The 19,651-nt window shown below is 41.3% G+C and overlaps 1 protein-coding gene across 1 annotated transcript in view; it reads right to left on the bottom strand.

Moving 5' to 3' along the window:
- Nucleotides 1–3,554: 3,554 nt before the first annotated feature.
- Nucleotides 3,555–19,651, bottom strand: part of HIBADH (3-hydroxyisobutyrate dehydrogenase) — a 110,138-nt gene continuing 94,041 nt past the window's right edge. Inside the window, exons 7-8 of the mRNA XM_075828628.1 lie at nt 5,343–5,499; nt 3,555–4,139 (exon numbers count right to left, since the gene is read on the bottom strand). Of these exons, the coding sequence (XP_075684743.1) occupies nt 3,981–4,139; nt 5,343–5,499 (316 nt within the window). The 3' untranslated portion in view covers nt 3,555–3,980. The remainder of the gene's footprint in view (nt 4,140–5,342; nt 5,500–19,651) is intronic.

The raw sequence follows: 19,651 nt of genomic DNA, 5'->3' as shown, positions 1-19,651 counted from the left end.
TTAAGCCATAATAATGGATACAACAGAGGACATCGCGCGGTCTCGCAGATTCAGCGCTCTTCGGCCGCAAAGCCCTGTGTGCTCGATCGATCTCAATATGAGTATCCACTGGGCGATTAAGCAAGGTGTTAAAGATACCTGTCAACATTGGAATTAAATAAGTGGTTCTTGTCGCTTCCGGCAAACCTCTCAGGCGTATGTTGTTCCGTCTGCTCCTGTTTTCCAGGTCATCCAGCTGCCCTTGCAGTTGGCGCTGCTGTAAGACAGAAACACTCTGCGCATCCTTAAGCTGTTGGATAGATGCAGACAAAAGAGTCCTTCCATGATTCCAGGTCCCCCACTTTAGATCGCAGGGGAGACACTTCAGATTGCACCACGTGTAGATCGCGGCACCAAGCCACTTTCAGGTCGGCCGCCAACACATCCATGTCCCTTTTGGAAGGGAGAAGAGCCAGAAAGGCCTGCAGCTCCAGATGACCGCGGAGCGTCTGGGCCGCAAGTTCCGGCGGCGGCAGGTCTCCCATCAGGCTCCCTCTGCCAGGGGATAATGAGGAGGGCATCCCTCCTATAACCCCTCTAGATCTCTGCAGCCGATCCCCCCATCTTCTGAGGACTCATCACCCTCCACATCACATGACTCTCCATGAGTCTGAGCGGGCATCTGCCTAAACAGCATCCCGGCACTGTGACCGGATCATCAGTTCCTAGGCCCTCATCAGGATCTTTTCCAGGGGTATGGGCTGCAGCTGGGTGTCTCACCTCCATGGCTTCCTCCTCCACTTCCTCTGCAGCACTCCGACCCCGGCCGCTGTCATCTTGGGCCTGCCACGAGGTGCCGGCAGGAGAAGGTAAGTGTCCTCCCTGCCTCTCACGTCCCCCGGTACTCGCCTGACCAGGAAGGCATCGTGCTGCTGGCTCACCGGCCTCCAGGGACATCAGCCTCTCCACTCTCCTGTCGAGCCGTTCAGGGTCGCACTCTGCAGACAGTGCAGGCGCTACCAACAATGGCGGAGCCGCGGCCCCCACCGACCCCGAATCGCTGGCGCCAAGCGACTGAAAAAAAATTGGAAATCGGGATATCCGAACCCCCTTGTGAGTGTGTACCCCTCAGGACCTTTTTGAGCGGGTTTTCCCCATTATTTGCCGGTCTGTGCCTAGTCACGTCTGCTCTCCAGCCACGCCCCCCCCCCCAATGGGACACTTTTAATGTTTTTTGTATTACAATAGTTCATAAGATTCATATGTTTTAAGTATCACATTTGCATTTCTAGCTAAAGTACATTATTGTCTAATATCAGTTATTAGAAACATTCAAAAAAACACTGGGCTGTAATAAGAATATTTTCGACCTTAGAAGAAATACAAGGCTCCAGACTGCAGCACATAGACTTCTTACAGTTTTGTAATACGGAACTACAGGCATTTGGTGTATCTCTTATGCATTCTCTTTGCACATGGCTTTGCCGTCTAACTAAGGCCCAAGCAGTCTTCCGTTTAAGCATGGAGTTCGAGATTAGAAGTTTAAAAAAAAAAAAAAAAAAAGTTTTAAACTAGTAAAAAAAGAAAACTTAAGCAATACATTCCCTTTAAAAGACAAATCAGGAGAAAATTACCTATTGTTCAAATCAAGCTTTAAGGTTAAACATATTTTTCAAACATTTTTGGCGTTTGTTTTTTTTTAAATGTCTCTATATTGGCCCATTAGTGACCGCCCATTAGTGTTTTTATGGCGGCCACTAACGGGATTTATTCCGATGCAGTAGCCTTTTTATGGTGCTGCATCAGAATAAACGCCGACATGAGCAGTTAAATCTCCCTGCTCTCAGCTACCTCCGGTATCTAAGGGCTGGGGGCAGACCTGCTCGAAAGACCTGCTAATAAAGGCTCCCAGGTCTGCCACTAGTTAATGCCTGCTAGGTCATGCCAGAGGCATGGCCTAGCAGATGCCTGTCTGCTTTAAATTGACAGTCATTAATACACTGCAATACAGAAGTATTGCAGTGTATTATAAAAGCGATCAAATGATCGCATAGTGAAGTCCCCTAGTGGGACTAGGAAAAAACAAGTTTAATAAAGTTAATAATAAATAAAAATCCAAAGTGAAAAAAAGAAAAGCCCACTTTTTCCTCTTACAAAATGCTCTATTAGGGGCTTCTCCAGTAGCGGAATCCCCGACAGAGCGATCCGACACCGGGGATTCCGCTCCTAGAGAGCGCCGCTGACGTCATTGTCCATATATGGATAGTGACACCAGGGGCTTCTCCAGTGTATGACGCTGATTGGTCAGCGTCACACACTTCTCTTTACAACGCCCACTTGGTAAAAAGGTAAAAAAACGCCCAGTTGTCTATTAAGAAACTAATTAGCATAAATCTAAAATTGCTCATAACTTGCTCAAAAATTATAGTTTTTCAAAATAAAAACCAGTGTTATCTACATTACAGCGCCGATCACATTATGTAGGAGATAGGGCACTTATAATCTGGTGACAGAGGCTCTTTAATTGTAATAGGAGACAAATGTTTAGTGTTCCTTTAGGTCTCGTTCACAAAGTGCAGATTTTGCATGTATTTTTTAAGCCAAAACCAGGAATTGAGACTAAACAGACCAAATATATAAAAAGAGAGGTCATAGGTTGGTTCTCCCGAATCCACTTCTGGTTTTGGCGTAGAAAACATGCATGCAAAATCTGCAGTGTGTGAACACTGATCACTCACATGTTTCTCAAGCATGAGAAAGGTCCTGCTGGACTGAAAGGTCACATTGGGTGAATAAAGCGCTCATTTGTATTTTGGAAGTGCTGCCTCGCTTTCTTGTTTTTGCCTAGTCCAAGGGACTTTGGACCAAGTCCTATTGAGACCTACACCCATATTTTTGTCCAGTGCTGTGATCAATTGCCTTTTGTACTTATGAGCAGTCATCTCTTCATCATCACCACAGGCGCATAACGAAAGGTGACTAGATGTATATAACATAGGATCACACCATTGACATTAGGTGATGGGGACAGCTCACCTTCTACCCCCTCCTTATACAGTGACCTCTGCACAGGTCACAGAGACTACCCACACCACTCTCCTATAGAAGTCAAAAAGTCGTTTTCAGACTGACTTTTCCGATTTCCACGTGGCTTCTGATAAAGCAAATATCTATACTTCTGTTCACAGAGCAGAAACTCAGGAAAAATGGCCGCCACCATAATCATGTATAGAAACGACAAAAAAAAATACAATTAGGAAATAAAAAACCAGATCAGAAAAAAATTAAAAAAATGCGTTGGTATATATTTTTAGCAGAAAAATATAGGTTATAAAATACCTTTAAATGTTCTCATTTACAAGTGAAGAGATATTAAAAGTTATTGTTTAGTTTGTAAGAGCACTAAATACACCAGATCCTTCATAAAACATGTTCTAACAAAACGCACATTCATTGGGAAGCAGGTTTAAGAGGTAATGTTTATTAAGAATATACATGGAAATAATAATTTTTCTCCAACCTCTTACTTTGCTCCAGAACTGAACACAGCAGTTTGAGATGAAAGACAACATAAACCGATTTTTAGATTTTTATTAAAGACCATATTTTTTTCAGAAAAGTCCAGAAAAAAAAATCCTTAGTACAACACTTGATAAAACACATAGTAACAGACGTATATTAGATCAAAAACACACACTTCTTTTCCTAAATACAACATGACACGTTGACAGCTGTATAAAAAGATGAAGAATTCCACTGTGACGGGTCAGTACGCTAAGTGCGGAGTAAACATTAGGGCAGATTTTGGAACCTTACTGCACAGCAATTTTAAAAAATTGCCTATGCGCTTTAACCATTGAAATCGTATTCAACAATGGGATTGCTGTGCTCTCAAGACATCTCTTCTGCAACATCCTCATTTAAATGCTTATGGTTTTGCTGTGTACCTTTAAACTTTACCAGTTATTTTCCTCACAAAAACGTATCTTCAATAGCTATGCTCACAAATTTTCTTCTTCACGTAAAAATTGGAAGACGGAGGAGAAGTCCTTCTGGGCATAGCCCTTGGCACACATTAGTCTGTACACCTGATGTGAAAGGGATCCCAGTGGAGTTGGACTTTTAGTGTTTGTGGCAGAGTCTTGAGCTAAGCCCAGATCCTGTCATAAAAATAGACAATGTTAGATCATGTACAACCTATACAGTAACTTACATCAATTATTATTATCCTTGCAAAATTCACTGTTAATAGCATGTACCTAGATTTCAGCATTAGCGGATAAAATTCTCTGGTGGACATTCAATTAAATGCCACCTAATGCTTTATAAGTAATCATAATTATGTTCACCAGTGGATGTGAGATCACAGCACAGGCAACCAGTCAGCTGTCAGCACGTAGAGGGAGTTGCAAAATTACGTATTGCAAGAGGACTGTACCCCTAATAAATATTTACGTGGAGACATTTTGATTAAAGAAACGGCAATGAAACTCTTGAAGATCACAAAGCAAGTTATTTTGAGGACTTGCGCAGCACGAATTTGAAAATCCACAGCAAGTGCTAAAATGCGCGTATATTTATTCCACAGAACGTACATGGGGTTTTGTAATACCCCATTCACTGCATCATTGCGGATATTCCGTATAGAATGCAGCACCCAAAATCCACTAGAATTACGCCCCACGTGATAAGCTTAATACATATAATACTTAGTTATTTCAGTGGTGCTCAGGAAGTCTCCTCTCATTCTGCTAAACAAAGAGAATTGGTGGCATGGTAGCTCTAAGTTAACCAAGGTTGGAGAGCGCAGATGACTTAACGACCTCAATGAACTGAAAAAAATTAACTGGAAATATACTGCCGAATAATGGTCCATGGTTCATGGACTACCACGTCAGTCAGTGGCCGGAGAGCAGCAGGGGGCCCAGTTCTAGAGATCGGTGCGGATCCCAGAGGTGGGACATGCACCTATTCGACATTATGGCATATCCTGTGGTTGTCATAAATGTCCAAGATGGAAAAAAAACCTCTATTTATTGTTAATTTATTCATTAGAAAGCGAAAAGAAACACATGGACAGATTATATGACCAACTCATTACTACTATGCATATACAAGAAACTAGAGCGTTATGAATTCTAGCAGAACTGGAAAAGTGGTTTAATTCACATTCAAATTTGATGGATTGTACAATTCATAAGAATAACCTATTCTCTCGGGGGAGGACTCGCTCTATAGAAAGGTCACCTAAAATAACTCAATTGATTAAGCACTTTATTATTCTCTAAACATAATAAACCTAGTATAGCCTATTTAATAAGCTTGTATACACATGTATTATATAAATTTGCATAATAATCTACCTTTGCCATAAGAGTTGTTCCAAATCCACCCTGGTAATTATTGGCCGAGGGAACGCCTTCCATCACCCCAGGAACAGGATTATAGGTATCGCTTGACCAGCAACGTCCAGAGCTCATGTTCAGGATTTTGGCCAACAGCTTTGGGTCAAGCCCTAATCTATAAAGGGTCAAGGAAAGCATATTAATGTTCAAATGCATCCAGACACGGATGAATTGTTTTACACACAAGATATACAATGTCATTTTTCACTCTTTATTAGGTGTCCAAAAATGGTAGAACATTGATATGAAAGATAGACTAGCCAATATAAATTAAAAGGCATAAATCCATCATCATGTTATGCTTCTTTGTTTACAACTTCTATTTAGAGATTTAGCACATATGCTACTCAATGACCCGAGTGGTTTCATAATATAGCTAAATAACCCTTTGCACATTTGCTAGGGTTTCTTCTATTTATGAAGAAAAAAAACAAACAAAAAACACATTCAGATATTGCACTAGAAGTATGCAGCTGAAAAACTAAAAATATAAATATATGTAGAAGCAAAAAAAGAAAAAGAAAAAAAAAGTAAAGATTATATAAAATAATCTTTACCTATTGTTGAATAACCGCTTATTAAACTAAGGTCCTATGTACATTCCATGTGCAGGGGTTTGTAGAGCAGCACATTGAGTCCCTGCAGCTTTATAGCCATAGGCACTCTATGTACCGCCCTATAGTGCTGACCAGCACATTGTTACAGAAATTCTACCAAAGAAGCATGCTTCTAGAAGAGTTTAGCTCCATAATACAGCATCTGATGGAACGTACCAATTTTTGTTGTCCGATTCTGTAAAAAAACAAAAAAAACTCTAGGTCTCATCATATCAGAGGTTGTAGGTGGCGGTAGAATGCTCACATGCATGCGTTCTTAAAAGTAATCCAGTTTCAAAAAAACTAAAGTGCGATTTTCAGGTATATTGAAAAATGATGCAACTTTACAAGATACTTTCTGCATCAATTTCTTACGGTTTTCAAGATCTCGGCTTGCTTTCATGCACTAGGAACTTTGCTTAGAAATGACAATCTGTCAAAGGTAATTTGATTGACACACAGGTGCCTGACTCGTTACAAGACAGAACTCTAAGGCCCCATGCACACGACCGTGCCCGCAATCACGGCCCGCGATTGCGGGCACGTCCGGCCGCTGACTGACAGCCGCATTTTCGGGCCGTGCTCCCATACAAAGTATGGGAGCACGGCCCGCAAAATGCGAAAGAACGGACATGTTCCGGGAATTATGGAACATTTCCACGGCACTGACACCCTTCCGTAGTGCTACGGAAAGGTGTCAGTGTTAAATGAAAGTGAATGGCTCCGTTTTTGCAGACCGCAATTGCGGTCCGCAAAAACGGAGGTTTTTTGCTGTCGTGTGCATGGGGCCTAACTGTACTGTAATCAGTCCTGCACCTGTGTGATCATCAAGGACCAAGACAGAAATGATCCTAAACCATAAGGCTGGGTTCACACGACCTATTTTCAGACGTAAACGAGGCATATTATGCCTCGTTTCACGTCTGAAAATAGGGTTACAATACGTCGGCAAACATCTGCCCATTAATTTGAATGGGTTTGCCGACGTACTGTGCAGACGACCTGTCATTTACGCGTCGTCGTTTGACAGCTGTCAAACGACGACGTGTAAAATGACTGCCTCGGCAAAGAAGTGCAGGACACTTCTTTGCAACGTAATTTGAGCCGTTCTTCATTGAAGTCAATGAAGAGCAGCTCAAGATTTACGAGCGTCAAAGACGCCTCGCATAATACGAGGAGGAGCTTTTACGACTGAAACGAGGCAGCCGTTTTCTCCTGAAAACAGTCTGTCATTTCAGACTTAAAAGGCACTTCTCGTGTGCACATACCCTTAAGGTTCCTCTTGAATGACAGCCAGCAGAGATATTGAAAACCGTGAGGAATTTATACAGAAACTATATTGGAAAATGTTATTACTTTACATTACATATAAAAAAAACAAATGGAAATATATTTCTTTTACCCAGAAAGGTAACAAAGATTTAACTGGATGAGGTGGGGTTTCAATCCACAGTGTACAATTAGAAAAAAAATTATCTGCTCCCCCACCCTGAAACCACACCAATCTTCTTCATTGGTTGTCCGGTATTGGGCAAGATGGAGAGAGTGGTATTTATGAGAGTGGTAGAGGTGCCATACTTCGCCAATGTATTAATAGAACATATTTTATTGTATGTGGCATTCATTTACAATGAATTTTAAAAAATTCCAAAAAGGAAAGGAAAACCATTTCCCAAATGGAAGTACTTCCTATACACAAACAGAACTGGAAAAGTAAAACTGCCAGTTAACGGTTTACAAGATCCTATCCAGATTACACGCTCCTTTTACTGTTCTTGCATATGCTCATTATTAAATCTTCATTAAACTGTGCTGCCCAGGAAGCAGTCTACATGGAGATGTGACATATGGTCCCTTTCTATTTGCAGACATGCACTAGAGTTCTGGGTCAACTGCTGATAAGGTTACTGATCCTAATAAAACAAAGCTTGGCCATGCAGAAACATAATTTGTTCTACCACTAGGATTATGGCATAAAATCATGTTCATTGCAGCCAAGAAATTACCTTCCAGAATGTATTCTCTGCTAAAGCAAAGAAGATAATTTTGGCAATTTTAGTACCAACATCTAAATTTTGAGAGGAGGCTAGCACTGTGGGACAGAAGCGCAGTGATCATGTGAGGGAAAGCAGTCAAGCCACTTTATGCAAAGTGTTTAAATAAGTTTTAAGGCCCTATTACACCGGCCAATTAAGCGTGCACCGATCAACGAGACAACGTTGATCGGCGCTCGTTTGCTCCTGTCACACGGAGCTATGGATGAGGATGAGCGGTCGTTACTCCGATCGCTCGTCTCCATACATTATCATCATGTCGGCAGCGTGTCTTCCGGTTTACACTGGGAGATGTGCTGCCGACAACGATAACATTTAACTTTTCTAAAACTATACGATCAGATGATCAAGCGTTTGCTCGTTCATCTGCAGATCGTTGCCCTGTATACACAGGGCAATTATCAGCAACGTGCGTTCTATGAACGCTTATCTACCCGATAATTGCCCAGTGTAAAACACCCTTTAGTCCAATCTCAAAACCATTCCTAAATTAACTGGAATTCCCTAAAATTGTTTATAGTGTGTGAAACTATCAGTATCTGGCCAATGCCGATTTAAACTGGATACAGGCATTAAAAGCTTTACAAAAATAGTTAAAGCAAGACATTTTTTTTACAAATAACCTTAACAAAATTTTGAAATTCAATAGTTTCAAGACATTTCTACTAATAAGTTTTGAAAAGATTGTCACAGATTATTTTTTAGGAGTTTTTGATTATTCTTCTCTGTGCTTCACATTAATTGACAGGGTTATGTTATGTTGTATTTATATGGCTCTCTTTACAGGATATATGTCTGTTTTATCAGGATCCTTTATTTATAATAAGGTCTATTAAGTTTTTTCAATAAAGAACAAGTAAAAATGTTAAACACTGTATGATAGAAGCCTGTATATACCATCAGTTATAGACATGTAGTAATCAGGAAAATACTAAAAAGGAGAGAAGGAAAAAAAAAAAAAAAAAAAAAGGAGGGGGGGGGGGGTTTGACCAAGACTGCCATAGTTTACAAAACAATTCCCATTTATCAGTTACCATACTATGTGAACTGTAGTTCACAGTAATCCAATTTAGTCTGGATTTCACTAAAGGTCCTCTTACACAGCCCGACGTGGGTCGTGTAAACGAGTGCAGATCAACGAGACAGCTTGTTGATAGTCGCTCATTTGCGCCTTTCATAAGGAACTAGTATGGGAAGGAGCGCTAGTCACTCTGATCGCTCGTCCCCATACGTTTTGGTCATGTCGGCAGCACATCTCCCTGTTTACACAGAGAGATGTGTTGGATGTGTTGCCGGAAACTATAATAGTTTAGGCGTTTAAAACAATGAAACCAGCCCTTGCTCGTTCATCGGCTGACCCTTGCCCTGTTTACAGAGGGAATTATCAAAAACGAGTGTTCTGTGAACACTCGTTTGCCCGATAATTGGCCGCTGTAAAAGGGCCTCAAGTCTTAGGAGACAGTAACTTTATTCCATGAGGAGGCTATTTCAATTTTGGCTGTCAGAAGTAATAAAGATAAATGTGTGTTCTTTTTTGGGCACGCCTGGAACGGTTTTAGTTAACAAAACTTGGGTAGGGGACAATCTCAAATTAATTAACGTTATAGAGCTTAACATATACATTGCCAAAAGTGGCGTACTTCATGAAAGCCTCACCATATATGTAAAAGAGTCCCCACACTTCCACATATCTTAGGACAATGGTGAAAAGGGTAAAAAAAAATCCACGCCAACCGGCACCAAGTACCATCGCAGAAAAACGTTAGTTTCCTTCTACCAATGACATGTTTAGCGAGATTTTTTTCTGTGGTCTCTGACATATCTTGCCACTACCTCAAAGAGAAGGATTTGGAGAGAGTTCTCTCTTACAGGGTCATGTTCAAAAGTTTAGTAGGATATGGTGACCATTAGAAGAGTGCAGACACAAGCCGTCATAAGGGGAGTAAAGAGTGACATCTATAGACCATCTTTTTTTTTTTTTTTTTTTTTTAAATAAAGAAGTGAACAATCTGATTATTTTAAAATACCTCAGTTTTAGGCATAAAACTAGCGTATCAATAAAATTACCAATACGATATTAGTTTTTGTACATTCACCACTTGAAGGCTTGTGATTGCATACCTGGTCTCTGGATCCTTTAAAAGGAATACTAAAACATACAAAACTCACACGCAAAAAAAACAAAAACATAAAATATCCCAGCAATCCCTCCCTTCATTTTTCTCCTTTCCTTTGGTCCTATTTTGTCTCATATTGCAATTAATGCTGAGAAATATATAAAGAATGTTTCTATATGTGTCAAAGGAGATCAGCTATTTCCACTTTCTCCTCTTCACAGTCCTGCATCTTACTGTAGAACAACTGGCTGCGGCAGGAGCCTCCCCACTATTACCCCGTTTTGCAAATCTTTTAGGTAGTTATGGAAAAACGCTGCAAATTAAGAATGCTTTTAAAAATAGAAATGTGAAGTTTTTTTTTAATCAATTAACAAAATGCAAAGTGAATGAACAGAAGAGAAATCAAAATCAATATTTGGTGTGACCACCCTTTGCCTTCAAAACAGCATCAATTCTTCTAGGTACACTTGCACATAGTTTTTGAAGGAACGCGGCAGGTAAGTTGTTCCAAACATCTTGGAGAACTAGCCACAGATCTTCTGTGAATGTAGGCTTCTGCAAATCCTTATGCCTCTTTATGGAATCCCAGACAGACTCAATGATGTTGAGATCAGGCTCTGTGGGGGCCATATCACTTCCAGGGCTCCTTGTTCTTCTTTACGCTGAAGATAGTTCTTAATGACATGGGCTGTATATTTGGGTTCCTTATCCTGCTGCAGAATAAATTTCGAGCCATACTCCACCCTGATGCTATTGCATGATGGATAAGTATCTGCCTGTATTTCTCAGCATTGTGGACACTATTAGTTCTGACCAAATCTGCAACTCCTTTTGCGGAAATGCAGCCCCAAACTTGCAAGGAGCCTCCACCATGCTTCGCTGTTGCCTGCACACACTCATTATTGCACTGCTCTCCAGTCCTTTGACGAACAAACTACCTTTGGTTACAGCCAAGTATTTCACATTTTGACTTATCAGTCCAGAGCACCTGCTGCCATTTTTCAGTACCCCAGTTCCTATGTTTTTGTACATAGTTGAGTCTCTTGGCTTTGTTTTCCCATCAAAAGGTATGGCTTTTTGGCAGCAATGCTTCCATAAAGACCACTTCTGGTGACACATTTATATAAATATATATTATATATAAAAAAAAAAAACAAAGGGAACACATAAATCACACATTGGATCTCGATGAACGAAACATTTCAGTTGAAAATCATTACTGGTAAATTGTGTAATTCATTGAGAATAAATGATGTATCAACGGTCAAAAACCAAAATCATCAACCAATTGAGGGCTGGATTCCAAATCATCCCGAAAATCAAAGTAAATAATTGCAATCAAGGGCGGATCCAATTTGCGTGCCTTTCATCAAGGCCATTCAATAAAATGAATACCTTCGTCATCCATGAATTGCCTACACACTCAGGCCACAAGAGGCCGGGCATTGTCTTGCACCAGGAGGAATCCAAAACTCACTGCACCAACGCAAGTTCTGATAACGGCTCTTAGGATTTCATCCCGCTACCGAACAGTACGTTCATCCCTTCATGGCAGCTGTTTACTCTATGGCAAAAGGACACTTTAGTGCTAACTGCGAAAAGCTATCATGCCCGCATGCACCGATCTTCCTGCAGAACGATTTCACAAAAAATTGCTGCATATATATATATATATATATATATACACACATACATATATATATATATATATATATATATACACACATATACATACACACACATACATACATATACAATGGAAAAGCAGCAGCACTCACAATGCAATTCCAAGATGGTCTTCGGTGCAAGCAGATCATCTATATCCCCTGGATCGGGATTAATATTGAAGAAAGTCCCACAGCACTCAGTGTTAGTGAAAAAAAATGGTGGTTTATTAAGCCAGCACAAGCTGCAACGTTTCCGTCCTGCTATAGGACCTTTATCAAGCATGCAAACATATATATATATACATACATATATATATATATATATATATATATATATATACATACACACACACACACACACACATATATACACACACACTAGAGATAGGCGAGCAGGATTCTCCTCTTCTCTATATGCAGTATATAGAAGACATGTCAGTTAAGCTCCACCCACTAGCTCGGGGAAATCGGAGAATTAGAGATCGAGCCTACAGAGGGGAAAACTGCTAACAAATGCAGAATACAAAATCACATAACGGCCATAAATCACGTTATTCCTCATGTACACTCATACTACAGCCTATTCTAAAAAAAGTCACCTGAAACCCCAGGTACACCTGAAGTGAATTGAATTATATATTTTTCTTTATATGTTTATTTCCCAATACATGCTGCACTACCTGCCTATGATTGTACAACGGACTTGTGACAAAATATTGTTTTCTGAAGACTAAATAACTTTCCGGTTTCCATTCCTCTATTTAAGCCTGTGACATGTATTTAATTTAAAACTGTCAAAGAAACGGTGTGGCATCTTTCATCCCTGTAAATAAATACAAACAGCTATTATAAATAGGATTCTATGTGCTGAACAACTAAGCATCTGGCTAATAAGGAACTCCGATCAATACAACAAAAAAAATATTGACTGCTAAATCTAGACTAGAAAAATTCATAAATGTCACCGTTAACTGGGTGTTTTAAGCCTCACAGAAGATTCACAGAACCTTCTACAATGCATTCCAGGATATCGCTGTAGTTCTGAATCGGATATCATATTTTTCACATTTGCATCACTTTTTTGAGAACTTCAAGAAAACAATAGGGGTCATTTATCAGTAATGTTTTTTGTACAAAACTTTAGGCTTTAATACTGATGCCCCTAAATCTGCATATTTGTTTAAATATGAAAGGGATGACAGTCAAGCCTGTTCTACATGTGTACCTTCATTTTGTCGTAGAAAGTGATGCATATGTGTTTATACACATGCCTGTTTTTAAAATGACAGGATTTTCATTAGGCTATATGCCACCAATGTCCAATCGGTGGGGGCCACAGCAGTTACTAGAACGAAGAGGCAGTAGAGCAAGAAAAACCAAGATTTATGTACTCACCGTAATATCTATTTCTCATTGAATTCATTGGGGGACACCGCACCATGGGTATAGGCCCCTGCCACTAGGAGGTGACACTAGATTGGAAAGAGTCTTTGCCATTGCCTGTGGGAAGAGTATGGGCCCGCGAGGAGGCAGCAAATTCATTTTGTACAGAAGCAGTGAGAAAAAAAACAAAAAAAAAACACAAGCATGTCCACGGTCCCTGGAGAAAAATGTTCAGAGCAGTCCTCGGAGAAGGATCAAAAAAAAAGAAGAAAAAAAAGGAGGACAATATAAATTGTCCCCAAATTAATTCAATGAGAAATTGCGAGTACAAAAATCTTGATTTCTCGTTAAGATCATTGGGGGAAACTGCACCATGTGGCATCCTAAAACCGTTTCAGAGGGTGGAAAGAACAAAGTAAAAGTAGAACCCACCTAACACCGCTGACTGCAGCACCCTGCGACCCAGACTGGCATTAGTAGAAGCCAAAGAATGAACTTGATAAAATTTAGTTTAGTGAAGGCTTGCACAGCAGCCCAGGTAGCAGCCTTGCATACCAGACCAACTGAAAATTGATACTCGACTGCCCAGGAGGGTCATCTGCCCTTGAAGAATGGCCAGTGACCCAAAGGGAAGGAACTTTACCCTTGGACTGATAGGTTCACAAAATCAAAGACCAGTTCCAACACACAATGGTGGTCTTGGATGCTGTGAAACCATTGCATGGCCCTTCAGGAATAACAAAAAAGAATTTCGACTTAGTCAGATAAGACTCTGCCTGCCCTTAAAAATTAAAGAGTGAGGCACAGTTGATGGAATACTTTTTGTTGAAGACCACTCTCGTGGATCTAGTCTCAGCTGAGAAAATCTGCATCCCAATCTGGTGCTACCCTGGTAATTCAGATAAGAAACTGCCGTGGAGTTGTCAGTCTGGATCCTGACCGGCCGTCCCTGAAGAAGATTCCAATGGAAGAGGACTAGGAAAGTAGTAATTAGATATACCGGTAATTGTTTTTCCAGGAGTCCATCATGACAGCACCACAGGAGATTACCCTCTTGACCTCTCTAGAGACAGGAAGAGAGGTTTAAAGGCCCCTTCCTCCACCCACTTGACAGTGTTTTTCAATGACTACACCAGGATAGATGCAACCCCATTATATTTTTAGGGATAATAACGGACATGTTTACCGCACAAATCAGAATTTTAATAAAAAAGGAGGGAATGCAAGGGTGCGGTCATGATGGACTGCTGGAAAAACAATTACCGGTAGGACTAATTCCTACTTTCCAGTATGTCCCTCATGTCAGTACCACAGGAGCAGTACCAAATTATAATGCTTAGGGAGGGACTACAGATTAGGTCGACTCCAAAACTTAGATCCGTATTAGAAAAAAAATCTAACCTATAATGTCTGCAAAAGGTATGGTAGTTCGACCACGTGGCAGCTTTGCAGATCTGGTCCATCGAGGCTTCTCTTCTTTCTGCCCAAGATGAAGAAACTGCTCTTGTTAAGTGAGCTTATATCGCCCAGGGGAACAGAAAGTCCTTGGGAGCTGTAGGCGTCCTATAGGTTAATTTTTATCGATCTTGCTAGAGCGCTTTTGGAAGCTTTCTTTCCTTTATTCATTCCCACATATAAGATAAATAGGTTTTTATCCTGTCTCCAAGGGAATGTTTTTTCCAGGTAAAGGAGTACCATATGCCTAACATCCAAGGAATGATATATCTCTGTTCTTGCTGATCTTTTGGATCTGGATAAAAAATAGGCAGGCAAAATTATTTCCTGGTTTCTATGAAAGGCAGTAGCCACTTTTGGAATAAAAGAAGGGTCTAGCTTTAGGATGATTTTGTCTTATAGAACCTTACCTAAAAATTCTAGGATTGAAAGAGATTGGATCTCTTCAATCCTTCTTGATGAGTTGTGATAGCGACTAAGTATGCTTTGTTTATGTTTAAAGAGGCAAAGACCTTCTATCAATAGAATGGATGGGCACGAATGGCGGTGGGAGGGCACAAGAAGCCATCAGAACTATATTGAAGTACCAGGAAGACACCAATTTCTTTAGGGATGGATTTAATTTTAAAATTGCCTGCGTACATCTCTTGATCCACCGGTGTTCAGCAAGGGTAGTGTTTAAGAAATTACATAGAGCTGAAATTTGCACCTTTAGGGAACTAGGGCTAAGCCCTTTTTTGAATCCTGCTTGCAAGAAATCCAGGATCTCTACAATATTTGGTGAAAGGGTGTCTGGTCCTGGATCACCGTACCAGGAACAGATTTTTTTCCAGATCTTTCGATAGATCTTTGAAGTGACCTCTTCATGGCTTAATAAAATGGTTGAAAGACCATGGAGTCTCCACTTCCTGATAAAATAGGGGACCTTGGGAGAAAAGGTCCTCTTTTACTGGAAGCATCATTGAGTCTTCCAAAGCCAGATGTTTTAGGATTGAAAACCAACGTCTTTGGCCAATATGGTAGAATTATGATCACGTTTGTTAACTCTTCCTGGACTTTCCTTAGCACCACTGGAATTCGTGGGAATGATTAGCCAAATTAACGTCCCAATGTTGGGACAACACATCTACTCCCATTGGATTATCCTTGAAAAAATGCATCTAATTGGGAATTTCATTTTGTGGTATTAGATCCACTTGAGGATAATCCCATTTTTTGGGTTAAGGACTAAAAAACGTCTTTATTCAGGGTCCACTCCCCTGGAACCATCTTCTTCCGGCTCAAAAAGCCGACTGAAATATTTTCTGTGCCTTTTAAGTGGACGGCTGATACTGACAGAACATTTTCTTTTGCCCAACCAAAAAATTTAACGGAAAGGGCTTGAAGATAAGCATGTCTTGTTCCCCCTTGATGGCAAAGAAAGTATATTGCTGTGGTATTGTTCGATAGGATTCTTACATGCATCCATTTTAGTGGAGTGAAAGTGAAGTGAAAATTTCCCAAACAGCTCTCAGTTCCCTGTAGTTTGAAGACATTCGCTTCATCTGAGGAGAGCAGGTGTCTTGGAAATGTCGGTCTTGAACTATAGACCCCCAACTTTGTTTGCTCACATCTGTGGTAATTACCACGTATGGAGAAGGTTTCCATGGAACTCCTTTGCTTAACTTTCTCGGGAATCAATATTTTTGAATTTAAGGAATCTTGTTTGTGATCCCACTGGGATAGGATAAGATTCTGTAAAGGTCGAATGTGGAATTGGCTCCACGGAATGGACTGGATGCAGGACGTCAATCTTAAAATCCGCATCTCATCTCTTATTGAACAGCTCCCTTTGCCCCAAAAATTTTCTCACATCGCTCTGTAGGTGAAGTTGTTTTTCTCTTGGGAAGATGGAATATTGAAGGTGTCTAATAGTACTCCTAGGAAGATGTTCTGATTTTGGGGAGGAAGATTTTACTCTTTTGAAGTTTATTATCCAACCCAAATCTTGTAACAGGGCAAGGACCTGGGTTTGATGGTTCTTTAAGATAGACGGGGTATCTGCCACCAGTAGTCTAGTTACGGCAATTTAGTACGAGAAACTCAGCTCTCCGCTCACTAAAAATTCTCATAGGAGAGAAAACCAACCAGAGCAGGTAAAAATAGGGTGAAATCCTCAACACCATAAGTCACAAATAAAGCAATAAATTTTTACCGCTCAGACGGTTGCAAACCTAAAGTGTCCATCAAGGGTTTTCCTTTCCAGCAGCCTGCATGCAAAAGAGAAAATCCCAATTTCCTCCTGTGTGTATCTCTGTATTGCTGGTTCTTGTAGTTCCACAAAGTAATATAACAGCGTGCTGTATAAATACTTGCGATCGATGGTCTAAATCTCCAACAAGGGAGAAAAAAAAAAAAAAAAAAGAGAGATAGTGCACCACCTTTGGAAAAATGCAAACTCCACGTATTTATTCCATACCTGCAAGACAAACGCAGAATAAAATCATATAACAATCTCTTGCGGCACAACAAATTCTGCAGCCCGAATTCTGGGTTTCGCCCTTCTGGCTTCCTGTGGGGCATTTTCTGATTTAGTAGAGGAAGATTTGACTTTTTTAAAGTTTATTATCCAACCCAAATCTTGTAACAGGGCAAGGACCTGGGTTTGATGGTTCTTTAAGATAGATGGGGTATCTGCCACCAGAAGAAAGTAGTCTAGTTATGGGATGAGAACCATATCTTGATTTATTAGAAATTAAGAATTTTAGCAGTCCGTCTGCCTTGGGGTCCCATATGATCCTTTAACTGCGAGGAATCTTTAAACGGGATTGCGGTCTTCTTAGCCACTCTTGCCACTAGGATGTCTACCTTTGGGACTTCAACCCAAGGTTTTGTGTCTTCGGAGTCCAAAGAAGTCTATTCTTGAATTTCTGTGAAATAAAACCTCCTTTCTGAATCCACCCACTCCACAAAAATCATTTTCATTAGGTTTTCATTTACAGGAAAAACTTCAGGTTATTCTTTTCAGTAAGAGACCACCAAACATCTTGTCTTGGATGGTATGGGACTATTTGCTTGAATTAGGGTATCTAACATCTCTGAAGAGAAATAAAATTACTTCTCGTGTGGATGTTGATGAAGGTATCGGCTCCTACTTCCAAATTTCCTTATGATAAATAGTAGCATTCCTGCTTTGAGTCTGATCCCTGAGAAGGGGTGCACCACTTTTAATCCACTTCAATCTGAAGGTTTTGTTGCCTGGGATACTGATGGAGTTTCTTGAGGTGGGACGAGGGAGGCTACCCACTGTTTCACTTTCTCTCGAATAATAGCCCTTAGTTCGTACATAAATGAAGGTTGTTCCTCCTTCAATAACTGTGATGCAATCCTGACACTTGCTTTTTATGCGTATCCTGCATAACTGTATTCCAACAGTTAGAACATTTTTAAATCTTTTTCAGGTCTGTCTCAGAAAAGGTTTTTTTTTTCCTACAAAAAAAAAAAAAAAAAAAGGGGGGGGGCATTAAGTAAAATACCTGTTCTTGAGTACGTGAGTGGAACCCTAAGTTTTACAGGGAGGGACTCACATGGCCCTGGGACACGTCCTGCATACCGTCAGAGCGAGAAGGTGCCATACCGCACAGGTGAATATAATCCAATACGCGGATAATCTCCAATCAAGTTTTAGTAGATAATGTATTCGTAGTATACTACGAATACATTCTCAGTTTGCTTACCTGTGCGGATCCCTTTTATTGCTGGGAAGTTTGAAATTTCCCACTCCCCCCCCCCCCCCAAGATGGCCGCGGATCGGAAGTAGCGTAATATCACTTCTGGTGACGCAGCTGCCTCATTCTGAAAGGCATCTGCATCAGACGCTACTCCCGGTATGACGCGGTTGCCTCCTCCACTCAGAGGGGAAGACCTGCTATTTGGTTTTCCCCAAAACGCCCACGCACACCAAAGCCATGCCGCCGGAGTACCGCTATGTGACCATCGGATCCCTCGAACCCCGGACTGCTCTGGGATCCAGTTTAGGATCTTCATCCTCAGGATAGCACCCAGAGTAGGGAAGCTAGAGACCTCTGTTAGCTAAAGACAACGTTAGGGGAAGGGAAGGATAAGTACTTGGGACCCCAATCTCGCCCCTTGCCTACTTGTCTTCTTCCAGGTAGCGGAATTTTCTCTCTGCACCTGTCCTCTGTAGGGACAGGAAGAACACTGGCAAGTGGGTGGAGGGAGCGGCCTTTAAACCTCTCTTTCTTCCTGTCCCTATAGAGGTCAACCTTCTGTGGTGCTGTCACGAGGGACAACCTGGAAAATTTCCTTAAATTCATAGAGGTTGAGCTGTAACTACGTCTCCTCCGGCAACCCAGTGCTGTCAACCGCGTGAAGGCCAAAAGGTAGACGAGGTCTCCCCGATCACAGCCCCTAGAAGCGGTCGGCCAGATAAGGGACGACTCCCGTGGTGTGAAGTAGAGCCAAGAGTGTTGCCAGGACCTTGGTGAAGACGTGCAGAGCCCAAAAGGGAGGGCGACAAATTGGAAATGTAGAGAATCCAACTGCAAAATTAAGGAAACGCTGGTGGGTTCTTGTGATGGGGATATGGAGGTATGCATCATTAATGTTGATGGAAGAGATTAATCATCCCAGTTACAGCAATGCAACCACTGACCATAGTGGATGCTAGGGGGCATGAGGGGGCCCTTGCCACCAGCCGAAACGCCCCCCCCCCCCGTGCCAGGAAGTTTTGCTAGCAGCCGTTATGGCTGATACAGCAATAGCGACTCCACATTCAAAAATGTCCTATTGAACGCTATAACCGAGCAGGGAGGAATCTCCCTGCTCTGCCATAGGCTACACATAGCTCCCAGCCGTCCGGGCAGTGTCCCGGTGTCCTGGGCGGCCAGGGGTATGTCCCGCTGTCTAATTCTGAAGCAGGGAGCTGATGGTTCCCTGCTTCAGAATTGAGTTAGTTTAAAGCGGAGGAGCAGAGGGAGGGACTCTCCAGGCACA

The sequence above is a fragment of the Rhinoderma darwinii genome, chromosome 5 (genome assembly GCF_050947455.1).
Source record: "Rhinoderma darwinii isolate aRhiDar2 chromosome 5, aRhiDar2.hap1, whole genome shotgun sequence".
NCBI lineage: Eukaryota > Metazoa > Chordata > Amphibia > Anura > Rhinodermatidae > Rhinoderma > Rhinoderma darwinii.
The sequence above is the reverse complement of the archived record's forward strand: the minus strand, read 5'-3'. Positions and strand labels throughout refer to the sequence as shown.